Source organism: Idiotropiscis lumnitzeri, chromosome 2 (assembly GCF_059441095.1).
Source record: "Idiotropiscis lumnitzeri isolate Australia: NSW breed Sydney's pygmy pipehorse chromosome 2, RoL_Ilum_1.0, whole genome shotgun sequence".
Classification (NCBI taxonomy): domain Eukaryota; kingdom Metazoa; phylum Chordata; class Actinopteri; order Syngnathiformes; family Syngnathidae; genus Idiotropiscis; species Idiotropiscis lumnitzeri.
In genome coordinates, this window is record NC_142392.1 from 22,010,924 (window position 1) to 22,030,557 (window position 19,634).

Below are 19,634 nucleotides of genomic sequence, written 5' to 3' on the forward strand. Positions count from 1 at the left end.
ATTTTAAACACTTAAGGGACAGAAGGTCAATTATTTAAATTAGCAGGTTCATATTTACGGAATATGTTAAACATTGATGAAACAAAAAGCATTTATTAAATGGAACTAGAAGCACGGGTCACAAGAATAACTGGGATTGTAGTCCTGTTTTCTGATTTATTATATTTTTCTCATATGCTAAATTTATAGTACTTAGTTTAAATGTGTGAAATTTATTGAAATTGTGGGTAGTGAGAACAAATTTGCGCACATAGCATTTCCATGAGCTGCATTCAGAGCACTTCATGGTCTAATACGACGAAGCACATTCTCCACATTGGCTGTAGAGATGCAAACATACCAAATTGGGCACTGGAGGACTCACGCAGACGCTATAAAAAAACACATTCTGAAAGACGGAACAATTGGAGATCAGAGCACATGCACATACGCATGCATAAACACAGACACACCCTTACACCTGCACATACACGTATACCTGCATATACATGTGCCCATACACACGCACACATGCACACCGACAAGATTCCAGAGCAATGCCAGCTGGAGAGACGGAGAGACTGCCCGCCGGAGAAGGCCAGCCTTGGCGTGCCAGTCTTGGGGACCAGACGGGAATCAACTATCCAGACGATGACTAACCTGGGGAGGACCTTCCCTTGGACGTGGACCCGTGCCGTGGGAGGGAGCGAGGACGACCGATTCAACCTACATTACTCTTGACATAAAAAACTCCTATAAAAACTGAAGCTGGGCTGAAAGATGGTGCACATTTTTTGACTGTGCTCGCCCGAGTGCAGTTTCTCGTGAGATTAAGAAAAAGCCACCCAGATATCTGTCTTTGTACTATTTCCTGAACTCCAGAAATGGAAGAAACTAAATATCGGAACTCTAATCAGTTGTTGAGTCTTTATTTGACCCTTTTCTTCTTGAGTACAAAAACCGAACACGCACTGGCGTAAGTTTGGCTTTCAAAAGTTGATTTACTAAATACTTCTCATTTCCACGGTGACTCAACTCCAACAATACTAAAGCTGTTGCTTTATGTTAGTCATGTAGAATTTTTGTTTAAAATCCCCCTGGCTCTTCTTTTTGTCTTTTCTATATTATGAAAGTATTAATAACTGTTTGTTAATGTTAATAAAGTTTTTGACAAAAAACGTATTCGTAAATATTTATCATGTCACTGATGGTGTAGTGGTACACTCGCCTGAGTTGTGTGCAGGCAACGTGGGTTCAGTTCCCTCTCAGTGACGGTGTCTATGTCTGCCCTGTGACTGGCTGGCGACCAGTTCAGGGTGTTGTGCGCCTTTCGCCCGAAGTCAGCTGGAATTGGCTCCAGCACTCTCCCGCGACCCTGTTCAGGATAAGCGGTGTGGATCATGACATGACATGACAAATATTTGTCATCTCATCAATATTTGCACAACAGAGTACTGAGCTTCGGGATCCTCTCTATAATAGTTCTCGAAATTATATTTCTTATCAATGTAGGTTCGTTAAGGGATATTTTATTGACAATCTAATCTCAATATACAAAGACAGAAAAAAAATTGGTGGTGGGGGGCGCGAATCTTTTTCTTCTTGGTAGGGGCGGGCGTGAAATAATTGAGAAGCACTGCTAGTATATGCAGACATTATACCCATACAATCTTGCAGCCCGATTGAACAGCAGCATTGTTGCTTCGTTCGGTAGGAGAAACGTAACCTTCCCACTGCTGTTCCAGCAGCGGCTTCTCCGGGCATAGGGGGAAGTGACGTCGGAGCTGACTCGCTTTTGTGGCGTTATTTTAATTATTTTGTTACATTTTTTTTATCAACCGAATTAAAATATTACATAGAATATATATTAAAAGAGAACAGCCAGGTGTAAAAACAAACACAGAGGCAAATAAATATATTTGAAAAATACGTGCTTAAAGCATGACGTCATTAGCAAGCGCGCAGCTTCCGAAGGACCTTGACCACATCCACCGACCCGTCCACACCGGAACAAAAACACCCACCGCTAAATTCTTCTGATTTAGTGTGGGACTGACTGTAATTTTCTCAAAGGATGTCCAGTGCTACTCTAAAGGACTACGACATATTTCATGAAGTCTTTGTGTCCCGATAACCTCATCTTCGCGCGTTGATGCTTTTCGGCGTAGTTAGCTTAGCTTATTAGCTAGCTAGCTAACGAAAAGAGGCTCATGACTCATCGCCAAACAGAGATCAAGGGCGGATTTTTTGTAATTATCATTTGAAAATGAGTGAAAGAACAACATCCAAGTACAAAGAGGAACTTTGTGGAATAAAAGAAGAGAACGAGCAACATCTACTGCTGGGCGAAGGTTGCAAGCAGCCTCGTGTTGTGCCACTCAAAGCAGGTTCGTACCCGTTTTACTCTCATTTGCTTTGTATAGAACGACTTTCTATCGTTAGAAATGTGCATCACAACATTAAGTTGTTTGTGGAAATGCGTCCAAGGTTATTGCCGCTTTATTTTTAAATATTGCCTTTTACTTGCAGGTCTGCTGAGCAATTGTTTATGTCAAATGTAATCAGTGCAGAAAATATATGGCAAAGAATAACCAATAGTGGGGGGTGAACTCCATGTTTTTCCCAGTATAAAATTTACATTTAAAATAACAAAATAAAATTTTCTGGTTTTTATATTTTGTTCAAGCAATTCCTTACGGAAGGAATTCCGCCTGACTCTAAAAATGTGCACATTGCCGCGAAAACGTCCATGGCGGTTGATCAATTTTAGTGAATAAAACACAAAATATTAAGTTTTTTTTTTTTTTAAATCAAGTACGGATTGGTCTTATTTATTTATGAACTTTTTACTGGCTTGGTCGGGTGAGTCAATGAACCTCGGGTGGCCCTGCACTGTTTTGTGCGTAGTTTCACCCCATCCAAACATTTAAAATACATTGAATGCATCCATCCAGGGTTGCACGGTTCTCATCAGTGAACAAGCGCATGCTGCAAGGAATGCAGCTGCATCTTTGTCTTACTATGGTCTCAAAAAGGCTGAACGTCACAACCCCCTTTTCTACCTACAAGTCCAGGAACATTTAGTTCCTGGTAATAAAGTTCCTGTGGCTCAGGTGGTTTGCATCACCCCCACAACTCATAGTTCCTGGTAATTTATCCAAATGACAATGATGATGTATCAGTGGGAGGTCTTGTGTTACTTTGTTACTCATTACTTACACCCTATGGCTGTTAAGCATCATTGCAGTTCCAAAATAATTCAGTGAACTCTAAAAAAATATTATGGTGTATCTTAGTTGAATTTGAATTCATATTCCAGAAACGTCTGTGAGCGATGTCAGGAATGAAATCGGGCATCAGCCGCAACGTGCTTCCTTTTTAAATGCTCGTTTATCACAGTTGTGCTGCTAAAGGGAGGTTTACATCGTAGGACGTAATTTTGTGAAATGCCCCCATGGTCCGGTCCAAATTGGGGTCGCACGCATTGCTCAGTGTGCGGCAGGCACAAGTCAAGGTAGCACGGTAGAAACAATATAAGACAAAGTCACCGCCTGACCTTTGACTTGACCAAACCAAATTTGTCTTTTTGTGTCCTGCAGACGTCTGTGAAAACGATCTCCGTTCTGTGAAAGAGGAGCCAGACTTGACTCACATCAAAAAGGAGGAGGAGGAGGAGGAGATCAACAAGTCACCAGTGAACGTTCTCCCTATAAAGACTGAAGATGAAAACAAGGATGAGAATGAGGACAACAGATGGGCGGAGCCTACAAGCAGCAGATCAAGTCATCACGTGACAACAGAAGGTGATGAAGACCACTGGGGACCATCACAAGTACATAATGAGGACACATTATCAGACGCTCATGACGATGATGATGATGATGATGGGCAAGCTAAAGGTGAAAGGGCATGTCACACTGACTCATTCACTTCAAAGCTGTCTTTAAAAGGGCACAGAAAAACACACAGTGGTGAAAAACCTTTTTCCTGCTCGGTTTGTGGCAAAAGCTTCTCTCGAAAGTCTCATTTAGTAAGGCACACAAGAACGCACAGTGGAGAAAAACCTTTTTCTTGCTCAGTTTGTGGCAAAAGCTTCTGTCAAAAGGCACAATTAACAAGGCACGCAAGAACACACAGTGGAGAGAAGCCTTTTTCATGCTCAGTTTGTGGCAAAAGCTTCTCGCGAAAGTCTCATTTAGTCAGGCACACAGGAACGCACAGTGGAGAAAAATCTTTTTCTTGCTCAGTTTGTGGCAAAAGCTTCTATCAAAAGTTTGATTTAACAATCCACACAAGAATGCACAGTGGAGAAAAACCTTTTTCCTGCTCAGTTTGTGGAAAATGCTTCTCTCTAAAATCAACTTTAACAAAACATAGAAGAACACATAGTGGAGAGAAGCCTTTTTCATGCTCAGTTTGTGGCAAAGGATTCTCTGAAAAGGGAAATTTAAGAGAACACACAAGAACACACAGTGGAGAAAAACGTTTTTCTTGCTCAGTTTGTGGAAAATGCTTCTCTCAAAAGTCAAGTTTAACAGAACACACAAGAACACACAGTGGAGAAAAACCTTTTTCTTGCTCAGTTTGTGGAAAATGCTTCTCTCAAAAGGCACATTTAACAGAACACACAGTGGAGAAAAACCTTTTTCATGCTCAGTTTGTGGCAAGAGGTTCTCTCAAAAGTCGTATTTACGACGCCATACAAGAACACACAGTCGAGACAAGCCATTCAGTTGCAGCGTTTGTGCTAAAAAATTCTCCACTAAACATATTGCTGAGAGACATAATTGTGTTGGTGATAAAAGCAGCGATGCTTGAAGCTTAAAAAAACTGAAGGAACCGACTCTTTGTGGTAAGATGTAAATGTGATTTTGAATGAAATATGATTAATTGAATTTTGCAAAGCTCTTTTATTGACACTAAGCCAATGTGATCATTGCCAGAAGAACCAACGTGTCTGAGTGATGATGATTTTTTTTGTTTACATCAAACATGTCAATAAAATGAATTCCCTTTGCCTAGAACAACATTTTTTAACATTATGCTTTTCAGTTGTCTTTTTAATCGTACTTAATGGAAAAGGTGTGAGAAGAAACGGTGCTTATGAAATCGGTGCCTTCCACAATCAATAAAATCACTTGTTCCACTTGCTCAACTGGCCTTCATTACGCTGCGTGAAAAGGTGAAAAACTGAACTAGAAGTTGAACTATAAAAAGAACCAGAAAGAGAAACGCAAGTAGTCTCCGTTTCTCTCAAAGGTTTTGGTAAGTCAGGACTCAGCAATCTGATGGCGACTGGAGTCAGCATTTGTCACCACGGAGATGATGATTCTGCTGCTGTCTGAATTGGACCCGGGTGGCCACACGCCAGTGTCCCTGAATTTCACCGGCGGATCTTCAGCTATCCCACGTCTGGCCCCAGATTGTTGTGGAATTTTTAGCAGTAAGGGAAGATCAATGAGATAGTCTGGAAAATAAATTGTCTTTTGGGTCAGTCTGCTGAGTGATCTCAATGGGTGCGTGGGAAGATACTGATGCACACAGGAAGATGAAGATTTATTTGGCAGGAACTGTGGAATCTTAAAACAAAAAGATACTTTTTCTGCGTTGAGCCTACTTATCAGTCAAGGCCGTGTTGTTTTGGCTTCACGAAGAATTCTCTAGTACAAGAAGCGAAAGGCACTTTCTTCAAAAGCAGGTGGCCACAATAAATAACAAAAACCTTACTTGCTAAATAATTTTCCATCACATTAAGATTGAACAAAATAGTGACACAAATATTTAAAAAATAACTGCAGTAACAATTAAACATTGAATACTAAATTATTACTAAAACAGTTCAATGAATCTTGAAATAATTAATGAATCAACGTAGTTTATTGAATACTGAAACGAATAATGAAATATTTCAGGACTTATATCAGCACTGAAATCATTTTTAACACTCTAACATTTAGATAATAAAACAGTGACGTATTTTAATTTAAAATTCGCAACAACGACGCTGTAACCATGTAAAAAGGCAAAGGTGCAAACATGTTGACATAAAGTATCACTTAATCATGTCTGTTTCGTTCTGTTCTGTCATATGACTATACAGAATGGACGGTTAGAGCTCTTTCATTTGCTCACTGAATCTTTATTGTAACATCAACTGCACGGCTCTCATACACTCCACTTCCGCCTTGCTGGCGCAGTGTGCGTCTACTAAAACAGTCCCCCTGGGAACACCCAACCACCAACTAACAATCCCATTGTTACATCTTTTCTTTTTTTTCTTTTAAGTCACCTTCTTTAATTGACAGCAACATATTACAGCATCGAAGACTATGAATTTAAATGTAATCACAACTAAAGAATACACGTTACTCTCATTAACTCTCACATTTTTTTTCCTTTTTTTTTTTCTCTGTCCTTAACTGACAAGCAACCCTAGACTCATGCAAAGTTCCAAAACAAACATCACTCCGTGAAGTCCTCCAGATATCGAGGTCTCATGACCCGACGGCCAGACCTGGTCGTCACAGCCGCTTGGTCACCAGCACGGCACAGTTCCGACCCCACCTCAGCCGTACTCTCCACAGTCTCAGCTTTTTTAGGCGAGGCCGGTGGGCAAAGGTCACGCCTGAGGTGACGTCGATTCCTCCGTAACACACCACCCGACTCCATCTCCACTTCATACGACCTGTGGCTCGCAGGTTTCAGCACCGTCGCCTTCCGCCAGACTCCATGTCGCTGAAACGGCTGAACTCTCACGGTGTCTCCTTTCTCAAGGATGTCCAGGTCTTTCGCAGTGCGGTTGTAGTATCTCTCCTGTCTCTGACTGTTCTTCCACAGGCCTTCTGCATTTTTGATCAACTCCGGCTCCAAAAGAGCGTCCCTGATTGGAAGAAGCGTCCGAGTCCGCCTACTCAGAAGTCTCTGTGCTGGGCTTGTACCCAAGCCTTGGGTCGGTGTATTTCGGTGGTCCAATATAGCCAAGTATGCATCCTGGTTCGCAGCCGCCGCTTTCATCATCAGTCGCTTGGCAGTTTTCACTGCTGACTCGGCCTTCCCGTTGCTCTGGGCATATCCTGGCGACGACGTCCTATGCTCAAACTCCCACTTTTCACTAAACAGCCGAAACTCTTTGGAGGAGAATTGTGGTCCGTTATCTGACACTACCACGTCCGGTATGCCCTGCCTTGCAAAATGTGCTTTCACCTTCCTAATCACAGCGCTGCTTGTCGTATCGGGCAAGTAATCCACTTCCCAAAAGTTGGAGTAGTATTCCACTGTAATCAGGTAGTTTCTATCATGAAAGGAAAACAAGTCCATCCCTACCTTGGCCCAGGGTCTACACACCATATCATGTGGACATAGTGTCTCTTTCTGTTGCTTGGGGTCCATGGACCTACAGATGTCACACTTGGAGACAAAGGTCTTAATGTGCTCATTCATCCCTTGCCAGTACACGCACTCCCTTGCTCTCCTTAGACAACCTTCCACTCCCAAATGAGAAGAGTGTACACGGCGTCCTGAGTGAATCTGGTATCACAGCTCTCTCTCCTTTGAATACGATACCATCTTGGAAGCTAAGTTCCTCCTGGAATGAGTAATAGTGTTGAATGTCCGTGGGTATATCCTTTTTGCATTTTGGCCACCCTGACAGAATCATGCCAATTACTCTCTGCAGCTTCCAATCCACTGACGTAGCCTTTCTAATGGAGCTCAGTCTCTCCAGCGAAATAGGTAGGTAGTCTACCATGTTTACGGTTTCTATCTCTGACTCCATGTCCCCTTTAGTGTCCTCTGGCAAGTATGCCCTACTGAGTGTGTCAGCCAGCAACATATGACGGCCTGGTACATAGGTCACTTCCATGTTATATTTCTGTAATCGGAGTAACATCCTCTGTAGTCTCTTAGGTGCACTCAAAAGTGGCTTCTTGTGAATATTTTCCAACGGTTTGTGGTCACTCTGTACCGTCACCTGCCTGCCAAACGTGTATTGGTGAAACTTCTCCATCCCATAGACTATAGCCAAGCATTCCTTCTCTATCTGGGCATAGCCCCTTTCTGTCTGTGTCAAGGCCCGGCTCCCATATGCTACAGGCTTACCTCCTTGTGTCAGAGCAGCCCCCAGCCCAGTCTCTGATGCATCACATTGAAGTGTCAACTCCTCGTCCCGATTGTAATACTTCAAAATGGGTGCACTGGCAATTTTGTGTTTCAGTCTATTAAACGCTTCCTCCTGTGTGTCAGTCCACTCCCACACATTCTCTTTGTGTGTAAGTTGGCGTAATATTTCACAATCATCAGACAAGTGGTCATAAAACTTGGACAAGTAATTTTTCATCCCAACCAGTCTCTGTACTGCCTTGACATCCGTCGGCCTCTGCATCTCTTGGATTGCACGCACCTTCTCCGGGTCTATCTGCAGTCCCTCAGCTGTCAACAAATGTCCAATATACGGCACGGCCTGTCGCCGTAGTTTTATCTTCTCAAAGTTCAATTTGATGTTTCGCATTCTACATCTGTTTAGGAAGCACCTGAGTTTGTTGTCGTGGTCTCTACTTGCTTCTTCCAGCGATGTCCCTTCACCCGTGATCAACACATCATCAGCGATGATGTATATTCCCGGTATTCCTTCTAGCGCTTGTATGAGTCTTCTTTGGAATACTTCCGGCGCTGGACTTATTCCCATCGGCATTCTCAGCCAACGGTACCGACCAAATGGAGTGGCAAACGTGGTGAGGTAGCTTGACTCCTCCCCCAATTTAACATGCCAGAAGCCATGCTTCACATCACACACTGTGAACATCTTCGCCTTTGCCATTTCCGGAAGTATATCCTCAATCGTCGGAAGAGGGAAGTGGCTTCTTTTCAGCGCTCGATTGAGTGGTTTTGGGTCTATGCAGATTCTCGGTTTTCCATTGCGTTTCATCACTGTCACCATGCTACTTATCCAGTCAGTGCTACACTCAACCGGTGCGATAATACCTCTTCTCTCAAGATCTTTTAATTCCTCTTTCAGTGGAGACATCAGTGAAACGGGTACTCTGCGTTTCGGCAGTTTAACAGGCGGCACTTCACTGTTTATTTCAATGTTATACTCGCCCTCCAAACAGCCATCACCAGTGAACACATCGCCAAACTCAGTCTTTATTTTCTCCAATGTTATGCAATCCTGTTGTCCTTCTTCTTTGACCTGTTCCAATTCTTTTTTCACAATGTCATCAATGGTAAGGGTGTTCTCGTAGTGTACTTTAATTATTTTCATGGCCTCACTGGCCTTCCGGCCCAATATGGGGATTTTGTCCACTTGGTCCACCACGAGAAACTCCAACCTGTACAATTTGTTGTTTCGAGGGTTTCTCACTTTAACCCTACATTTCCCCAACGGACACAACCTGGATTTATTATACATGACCAGCACTTTCTCTGTGTGCTCCAGTTGTGTGTCTGAGTTTAGGAGGTTTATTGGGATTATGTTACAGGTCGCCCCACAGTCAATCTGAAAGTTCACATGTGTACCGTTTACCAGCATCCTTGCAAAGAGTTGCTGTCCCTTGTTGAGTCGCTCATTCACTTGGTGAACTATTTCATTGTTCCCCTTGCCATTTATCACAGAAATTGTCATTATATCCTCATATGTTTCTCCATCCTCTTCCGTGACAGCATTCACTGGTTTACATTTCCCTCCTTGTCCTATTTTCGATTTGCACTTCACAGCGAAATGATTTTCTTTCCCACACTTTTTACATTTCCTTCCAAAAGCTGGGCATTTTGTCTTACTTCGCTCATGCTTTCGTCCACAAAACCTACAATCGACTACATCACCGTTGCTTTTCCTTGCATCTTGTTTCACTGTATGTATTTCCTCCACAGTGTGTCCTTCCAGTGTCCTGCTGTTTTCTTTTGACAGTTCAGCAGCTCTACATATTAGTAGGCATTTCTCCAGTGTCAGTCTATCTTCCCTGAGGAGTCTCTCTCTCATGGCTGAGCTATTGGTGCCACACACAATGCGATCTCTAATTAGCGAGTCTTTTATGTCTCCAAAGTTGCATCCATTGGCTAGCACTCTCAGGTCCGTAAAATATTTGTCAATGGTTTCATCCGTGCCTTGGTTTCGCACAAAAAACTTGTATCTCTCGACAGTCTCATTCACTTTCGGTGTGCAATGTTCATCCAGCAACCTTATCATTGCACTCACTGACCTCCTTGCCGACGAGTCGTCACCCGCCAGTGTGGCCAAAAGCTCCCTCCCACTCGCGCCGACGAGGTAATAGAACAGCTTCGCCTTCGCTCCTTCCTCTGCGCCGGGCATGGTGAGGTCCGTGTAGAGTGTAAATTCCTCCTTCCAGCATTTCCATGTCTTGGCTAGGTCGCCGGAGTCCAACAACAACATCGACGGAGGTTTCAGTCCTTCCATCGCGACGTCCTCTGTCCGTTTAGTTCACCTGCTGCCGCGCCGTTCCGTTCACTCAGCTCGTCGGCAGCACGTACACACGGTTGTTGTCGATCCTCTCCCGCATCCCCACTAGCGACTAGACCGCTGCCACCATGTTTCGTTCTGTTCTGTCATATGACTATACAGAATGGACGGTTAGAGCTCTTTCATTTGCTCACTGAATCTTTATTGTAACATCAACTGCACGGCTCTCATACACTCCACTTCCGCCTTGCTGGCGCGGTGTGCGTCAACTAAAACAGTCCCCCTGGGAACACCCAACCACCAACTAACAATCCCATTGTTACAAAGGGTAATGTAGGTTGAATCGGTCGTCCTCGCTCGCTCCCACGGCACGGGTCCACGTCCAAGGGAAGGTCCTCCCCAGGTTAGTCATCGTCTGGATAGTTGATTCCCGTCTGGTCCCCAAGACTGGCACGCCAAGGCTGGCCTTCTCCGGCGGGCAGTCTCTCCGTCTCTCTCCCCGCTGGCATTCCTCTGTAATCTTGTCGGTGTGCATGTGTGCGTGTGTATGTGCACATACATGTGCAGGTGTAACTACGTGTCTGTGTGTATGCATGCGTATGTGCATGTGCTCCAATCTCCAATTGTTATGTCTTTCTGAATGTATTTTTTGCGATAGTGTCTATGTAACACCTCTAGTGCCAAATTTGGTATGTTTGCATCTTCTACAGCCAATGTAGAGAATGTGCGTCGTATTAGACCATGAAGTGCTGTGAATGCAAGTCATGGAAATGCTATGTGTGCAAATTTGTTCTCACTACCCAAAATTTCAAAAAAGTTCACACATTTAAACTAAGTACTCTAAATTTAGCATTAGAAAAATATAATAAATCAGAAAACAGGACTACAATCCCAGTTATTCTTGTGACCCGTGCTTCTACTTTCATCTGATAAATGCTTTTTGTTTCATCAATGTTTAACATATTCCGTAAATATGAACCTGCTAAATTAAATAATTGACCTTCTGTCCCGTAAGTGGGCGCGGACAAGGGCATGAACGAGCTCAGAGAGCCGTCGTGACAGTCCGTAACGGAGCAATGCACCTCCAATGAGTTGTCGGAGTGAGGTGTTCAAATAGTCCAGTAATTAGGGGAGCAGATGGGCATCAGGTGTGTGAGGGTACCGGGGAACAGGTGCGTGGCTGGTGGGGAACGAGTGCTGGAGGGAACGCCCCACTCAGCTGACTAAATAAACAGAATGAGCACATGGCAGGAAGGTGAAGAAAATAATAACAAAAACACTGACATGACCGACACGGGTTATGACAGCAGTATTTTTTATCATTGCAGCATTTTATTAATTTTCCCTCTGTACCATAGACAGACATTCAGAGTGTTTCCTTACACTTGTAAATGTTGTGGGATGTAAGTGTGTACATACACATGGGGATTTGTGTATTTACGAATATACAGTGTATATTTGCATGTTTTTTATGAATGTCTGCTGCTAATGTCATACATTAACGGCTACATTGCAACACCGCCTCTGTGTGATCTATATCTTTGCTGCTGTAACACTGCAAATTTCCCCATTGTGGGACTATGAAAGGACATCTTTATCTTTATCTTTAAAAACCTTGTGTTGGTGCTTGCTAAATAATTTTTAAGATTGAACAAAATGGTGAAACAAAAATTTAAAAAGTAAATACTGTAACTATGAAACATTGAACACTAAATTATTCCTAAAACACTTCAATGAATCTTGAAATTAATAGTGAATTATTGTAGTTTATCGAATACTGAAACGAATAATGAAATATTAAAGTCCTTAAATAAATACCGAAATAACAAATAAATAAAACAGTGACATATTTTAATTTGAAATTCGCAACCACATCGCAACCTGTCGAAAAACCCTGTAAAAAGGCAAAGGTGCAAATATGTTGACATAAAGTATCACTTTATCATGTCAACTGATAATAATAGGGAAATACATTTGGAATACTATCCAACCAACAACATGGTGTCAGATGTGAAAACAAAACCAGCAACAAAAGTCAAATTCAATACATCGCTGAAGTTCATATTTGGGAACTAAAATGTTTGTTCATGTGCATACGGTTTAAATCTTACGTTTTTTCTCTGTTTCGAAGAAGATAACAATGATTTGCATCGCAAATGGCGACATCTGACGGTGAGTTGGTGACAGTGCGCCACATAGCCAGCAGCCAATCATGTCACAGCGGGGTGTGTCCTGTTCTTCCGCTTTCGTAACGAACAGGAAGTCCTTTCCTTGCGACTTTGAAGACCGTCGCTCTTTCATTCGTCTCGTCGAACAAAGAGAAGCACACGAGTTAGCGCCAAGCAAAGACCAAGTGCGGATTTGTTGAGATTGACGTTTGAAAATGTGTGCAAGAACGACACCCAAGTACAAAGTGGAACTTAATGGAATAAAAGAAGAGAACGAGCAACATCTTCAACTGCTGGGCGAAGGTTGGAAGCAGCCTCGTGTTGTGCTCCACAAAGCAGGTTTGTACACGTCTTACTCTCATTTGCTTAGTAAAGAACGACTTTCTATCGTTAAAAATATGCATCACAACATTAAGTTGTTTGGGGAAATCGGTCAAGGTTATTGCCGTTTTATTTTTTAATATGGGGGGGGGGGGCTAGCAGAGAGAGGGTGCACAGAGCTGAAGGAAGCAGGACGACCGGTAAAAATGAACAACAATGTTGAACTTATTTTATGGCCATGACGATATTGTTGCTTTAGAAATACCAAGCCTTGTGTTGGACCTGCGTGAAGTTGGCCCCCCATTTGTTGCAAAAATAGGTGGAAATAGTTTGTTTCGTTTGTGCTGCGTTTGTGCCCGTTTGTGCTGTTAAAATTTTCGTTTGTGCTGCTTCGGTTCGAAAGATATTACACTTTGTTTTATTTCGAGTGTGACGTCACCCAGCCCCCCATTTTCATCCGATTGACTTGGGAATGGTGCCATTCGTTTGTGCTACGTTTGTGCCCGTTTGTGCTGTTAAAATTTTCGTTTGTGCTGCTCCGGTTCGAAAGATATTACACGTTTTAATTTCGAGTGGTGACGTCACCCAGCCCCCCATTTTCATCCGATTGACTTGGGAATGGTGCCGTTCGTTTGTGCTACGTTTGTGCCCGTTTGTGCTGTTAAAATTTTCGTTTGTGCTGCTCCGGTTCGAAAGATATTACACGTTTTAATTTCGAGTGGTGACGTCACCCAGCCCCCCATTTTCATCCGATTGACTTGGGAATGGTGCCGTTCGTTTGTGCTACGTTTGTGCCCGTTTGTGCTGTTAAAATTTTCGTTTGTGCTGCTCCGGTTCGAAAGATATTACACGTTTTAATTCACGCGGTGACGTCACAAACAGGAACGCGCCAGCGTCAGTTTGTTTTGTTTTGCTGTCGAACAAGGAGCTCGGTATCGCGCTACCGCGTTCAGTCAATCACTTGAATCACTCGTATTTGTTATTAATTCCAGGTTATAAACTAGTTCCTGGAATGAACCGATGTTTTGTATGTTTTTGCGCATTTTACATTCTTCATGATCCTGGAAAGCAACTGTTGCCGGACGGACTTCAGGTAAACATGTCACACTCACTGTTGTAGCTTTTTTGCTAGCATACAGTAATCTTAAAACCTTCCTGTTTTCACTGCTGTAAATTACTTTAAATTCGGTCTTATTTCTTTTAATAGTGTTGTTCTACTGCTCATTCATTTATTTCATCAGTAGTCATTAAAGCTATGTGATTATTTCTTAAAATTATAGTAGACGTGAGGCTGAAACATATCCGTTGAACTTTTTGAAATAAAAACAACTTAAAGACACCCCTCGATGAAGCATTCCCTCATTTGAGAACAACTGAATTAATATAAAAACAGTCCGTGTGTAATTGATGAGAGCCTGCAGAGAAACCTTGGGTGAAACGATAGCTTTATGTGTAAAGAAAACAGCAACAAACAAAACCCCAAACTATTTACATTTCAACAATTAAGCAATCACTGCTTTGTGAAGCTCTTTGTCTTTTCTGATGCTGCTTTCACTCTACTTTCCAGGTCATTGTGCATCTCCCAGTCAAAAGCAGCCCTCCTGCAATATGCCACATAATGTCCTAGAGAATCCTCTTCGAGATGATATGACTGCTCTAAAAGTAAACTGTCAGCATCAGACTTCTGGGAATTTCCAGCAGGGCAACTTCTGTTCAACTCATACCTAGGTCGGTGTCAATCCACTAAGCCTCTCCATTTCTCAACTTCAGTAGTATGAATACTGTAGCAACATCAGACTCATCACAGAGGTCAACATAATTTTTTAATATATTTTTTCCTCAGTATGAGAAGTAGTAGAGGCATCGTCAGGTCTTAAGACATGACCTACATCAGCTTTTTTGTTTTGCAGCAGAAATCCACGTTTCCCTCAATGAAGGCATGATGATGAGCAACGAAACGGTCAACACGATTGAGAAGGCTTTCATGCTTGAAAAGCCCATTTTTTATGTTTTTGAACTCTGCTTCAACAGCTGCCGAACTTGCAGTGATGCTGGTACTCCGGAAGAGAGGGACCATTACTCCTGTCCAGAGTGGTAAGTAACTTCCCAGTCTGATGATGTGGGGAATAATCTCAGGGAGGAAGTGGATGTTATCCCTGTCTCCCTCAGCCATGGCAAGTGACCTGATCTCTTCGCATAATTCAGTCACCCACTGTCGAGCATTAGTGTGGATCTGTTGATGCTCCTCAACGGGTTCCTGTGCCTGAACCTCTTCATCGAGCATGCTGATACAGTCTTCTTGTGCTATTTGTGTTTTCAGGTATTTCTTGCACTTTTCTGATGGGAGAGGGGTTCCAGAACTGTCATTACCTTCAGATTCATTAAGTGCCACAATAGTGATGGCACATAGAAGTTATTTTGCATGTTCCACACATTGTGACTTAAGTAGTTGTGCTAAATCTCAGAAAAAATCTTTTTACACAATGTCTTTTATTTTTCAGGCGGTCCCACTGGGAGATCATATTGTTGCAGTGTGCAACGTCTACCCTGACAAAACATGGCAGGTTTTCATGCTTAAAGCGCTCACTGATGTAGGTCTTCAAATCGGGGTGAGCGGTAAAAGCTTTGGCCAGAGATCCAAGAATGGCAAGAGAAAAAGCACTCACTGCTTCTATTGGGGACGGACGGGGCACCTGCATGAATCAATTTTTTTCAGCCACTGTGTGATAGCACATACGCCATGCTTTTCTGACATCTGTACCAATGTCTTGTACACATAGTTGTTTGACTCCAGTAGTGACAGAAAAATGTGTCCAGTCCAATGTCTTTAATGCTACCACTGCGAGGTGCACTGTACATAAATACATAGATGTCCTCATTTGTGACGCAAACTTACATCTTTCTCTGCAGTGATGCACATTTCAGCAACCTTACACGCGCAAGGTCGACGATTGTGTCCATTTGGACAAGCGGCTGGATGAATTCTAAATGACCTAAAATAATTTCTTATTGAAAAACAGTAGCAACACAATACAAGTTCTTAAGGCCCAAAACAGCACAATCGACAGACTAGTTCAACCAAAAAGCGGATGTTTTTACAGCAAAAATTAAAGTTAGAAAAGTTGTGGGGACTTGCTGGCTTATGCCACTGGAAATTGAAACAGGCATTATCAATAAAACTGAATTGTTATTCGCATTCCTGTCTTTATAGACTCATCACTAGTGGTCATGTCTGTCGAAGTAATTTTAATTGAAAAAAAAAAAAAATCAGGCTTTGCTTTTTAATTGTATGCGGTTCAACAGAAAGAAGAAAACCAACTCATGAAACAGGCGTCGACAAAGATGATGGTGCCCTTCCTTATTTTAATACTATATTTTGTTGCAAAACATGCTGGCAATCAGGACAAATTTTGGTAACTTTCACTGGACTTCTGCACCTGTCAGCAGGAAAACATCCCGATTTGAAGAGCTACATTAATGAGTGCTTTAAAGTCTTGCTTGGGAGTCAGCATGCAAACCTGCCGCCATGCTTTGTCAGGGTAGATGTTGCACACTGCATCAAAATGATCTGCCAGTGGGATTGCCTGAAAAATAAAAGACATTGTGTAAAAAGATTTTTTCTGAGATTTAGCACAACTACTTAAGTCACAATGTGTGGAACATGCAAAATAACTTCTATGTGCCATCACTATTGTGGCACTTAATGAATCTGAAGGTAATGACAGTTCTGGAACCCCTCTCCCATCAGAAAAGTGCAAGAAATACCTGAAAACACAAATAGCACAAGAAGACTGTATCAGCATGCTCGATGAAGAGGTTCAGGCACAGGAACCCGTTGAGGAGCATCAACAGATCCACACTAATGCTCGACAGTGGGTGACTGAATTATGCGAAGAGATCAGGTCACTTGCCATGGCTGAGGGAGACAGGGATAACATCCACTTCCTCCCTGAGATTATTCCCCACATCATCAGACTGGGAAGTTACTTACCACTCTGGACAGGAGTAATGGTCCCTCTCTTCCGGAGTACCAGCATCACTGCAAGTTCGGCAGCTGTTGAAGCAGAGTTCAAAAACATAAAAAATGGGCTTTTCAAGCATGAAAGCCTTCTCAATCGTGTTGACCGTTTCGTTGCTCATCATCATGCCTTCATTGAGGGAAACGTGGATTTCTGCTGCAAAACAAAAAAGCTGATGTAGGTCATGTCTTAAGACCTGACGATGCCTCTACTACTTCTCATACTGAGGAAAAAATATATTAAAAAATTATGTTGACCTCTGTGATGAGTCTGATGTTGCTACAGTATTCATACTACTGAAGTTGAGAAATGGAGAGGCTTAGTGGATTGACACCGACCTAGGTATGAGTTGAACAGAAGTTGCCCTGCTGGAAATTCCCAGAAGTCTGATGCTGACAGTTTACTTTTAGAGCAGTCATATCATCTCGAAGAGGATTCTCTAGGACATTATGTGGCATATTGCAGGAGGGCTGCTTTTGACTGGGAGATGCACAATGACCTGGAAAGTAGAGTGAAAGCAGCATCAGAAAAGACAAAGAGCTTCACAAAGCAGTGATTGCTTAATTGTTGAAATGTAAATAGTTTGGGGTTTTGTTTGTTGCTGTTTTCTTTACACATAAAGCTATCGTTTCACCCAAGGTTTCTCTGCAGGCTCTCATCAATTACACACGGACTGTTTTTATATTAATTCAGTTGTTCTCAAATGAGGGAATGCTTCATCGAGGGGTGTCTTTAAGTTGTTTTTATTTCAAAAAGTTCAACGGATATGTTTCAGCCTCACGTCTACTATAATTTTAAGAAATAATCACATAGCTTTAATGACTACTGATGAAATAAATGAATGAGCAGTAGAACAACACTATTAAAAGAAATAAGACCGAATTTAAAGTAATTTACAGCAGTGAAAACAGGAAGGTTTTAAGATTACTGTATGCTAGCAAAAAAGCTACAACAGTGAGTGTGACATGTTTACCTGAAGTCCGTCCGGCAACAGTTGCTTTCCAGGATCATGAAGAATGTAAAATGCGCAAAAACATACAAAACATCGGTTCATTCCAGGAACTAGTTTATAACCTGGAATTAATAACAAATACGAGTGATTCAAGTGATTGACTGAACGCGGTAGCGCGATACCGAGCTCCTTGTTCGACAGCAAAACAAAACAAACTGACGCTGGCGCGTTCCTGTTTGTGACGTCACCGCGTGAATTAAAACGTGTAATATCTTTCGAACCGGAGCAGCACAAACGAAAATTTTAACAGCACAAACGGGCACAAACGTAGCACAAACGAACGGCACCATTCCCAAGTCAATCGGATGAAAATGGGGGGCTGGGTGACGTCACCACTCGAAATTAAAACGTGTAATATCTTTCGAACCGGAGCAGCACAAACGAAAATTTTAACAGCACAAACGGGCACAAACGTAGCACAAACGAATGGCACCATTCCCAAGTCAATCGGATGAAAATGGGGGGCTGGGTGACGTCACACTCGAAATAAAACAAAGTGTAATATCTTTCGAACCGAAGCAGCACAAACGAAAATTTTAACAGCACAAACGGGCACAAACGCAGCACAAACGAAACAAACTATTTCCACCTATTTTTGCAACAAATGGGGGGCCAACTTCACGCAGGTCTGCTTTTTCCCTGGTGTCAGTCACCTTTATCTGGTGCAGTCAGCTATTTCAGTCAGCAGCAAATTAAGCTCTCCCAAAGGCCTCAGGGCATTTCAACCTGACACCTCAAGTTTCAAAACTATGCTTACAGGTTAATAGAAGGTCACAAAAACATGGACCTCTTAAACAGGAAAACGTGAGTTCAGTGGTAACAGAGTTGTGTCTATGCTGGCAGTTTAGTAGGAAGCCACAAAAACAGATGCACGTCTTGAACCGTTTTTGACAGGAAACCGTTTAGCTCGCATTTAACAGAAGTGTTACCCAAACATGTCTTGTAAGCTGAAACCGTTCGAACAACAGGAAGAGTGTGGACGGGTGTGATGAAGTCAAAGTGTTGATGTTTTTCCATTCTTTATGAGTTTGCATATTCAAATTGCTTTGCTGTGCTTCAATAAAACACCGCACAGGAGTGGTAAAGCTTTTCTCTTTGGTGGACGGCTCCTTGCAAGCGACAAAGACAATCTTGGCTGGGTGATTCATTTATAACGGCTTGTCTCGTTTTTGACAAAAACTCTGACATATCTTGTTCAAGCAATTCCTTACGGAAGGAATTCTGCCTGACTCTAAAATATGTGCACACTGCGGCGAAAGCATTAATGGCGGTTAATCAATTTTAGTGGCTAAAACACAAAATATTCAGTTTTTTAAAAAAAACAAGTACGTATTGGTCTTATTTATGAACTTTGTACTGGCTTGGTCGGGTGAGAGTCAATGAACCTCGGGTGGCCCTGCACTGTTTTGTGCACGTGCGTAGTTTCACCACATCCAATCATTTAAAATACATTTAATGCATCCATCCAGGGTTGCACGGATCTCATCAGTGAACAAGCGCATGCTGCAAGGAATGCATCTGCATCTTTGGCTTACTATGGGCTTAAAAAGGGAGAACGTCACAACCCCCTTTTCTACCTACAAGTAGAGGAATATTTAGTTCTGTCTCTTAATGCAAAAAGAAATACTTTTATTTTACTTGAAGGATTTCTATTCTATCCATGACATTATGTTGCGATGGCCCCCAGTGGTCTGCATCAATATGTTAAGGTCCCACAACAG

General features: G+C 42.4%; 1 protein-coding gene and 2 long non-coding RNA genes across 5 annotated transcripts in view; 2 read left to right on the forward strand and 1 right to left on the reverse strand.

Moving 5' to 3' along the window:
* Positions 1 to 19,634, forward strand: part of LOC148341971 (uncharacterized) — a 68,939-nt gene that overhangs the window by 47,375 nt on the left and 1,930 nt on the right. Inside the window, exon 3 of the mRNA XM_088288008.1 lies at positions 3,930 to 4,588. Coding sequence (XP_088144134.1) covers positions 3,930 to 4,588 — 659 coding nt within the window. The remainder of the gene's footprint in view (positions 1 to 3,929; positions 4,589 to 19,634) is intronic.
* On the forward strand, positions 13,539 to 15,375 carry LOC148341975 (uncharacterized). 2 transcript variants are annotated; one of them, XR_015842176.1, is made up of 3 exons: positions 13,539 to 14,610; positions 14,914 to 14,976; positions 15,052 to 15,375. It is a non-coding gene; the product is annotated as an uncharacterized LOC148341975 (long non-coding RNA). The 2 variants fall into 2 exon arrangements; XR_015842177.1 differs by having other exon boundaries at positions 15,088 to 15,375.
* On the reverse strand, positions 16,226 to 18,536 carry LOC148341976 (uncharacterized). Of its 2 annotated transcripts, none has more exons than XR_015842174.1 (4): positions 17,240 to 18,536; positions 16,874 to 16,936; positions 16,648 to 16,762; positions 16,226 to 16,466 (listed from the first exon to the last, which is right to left on the reverse strand). It is a non-coding gene; the product is annotated as an uncharacterized LOC148341976 (long non-coding RNA). The 2 variants fall into 2 exon arrangements; XR_015842175.1 differs by having other exon boundaries at positions 16,648 to 16,798.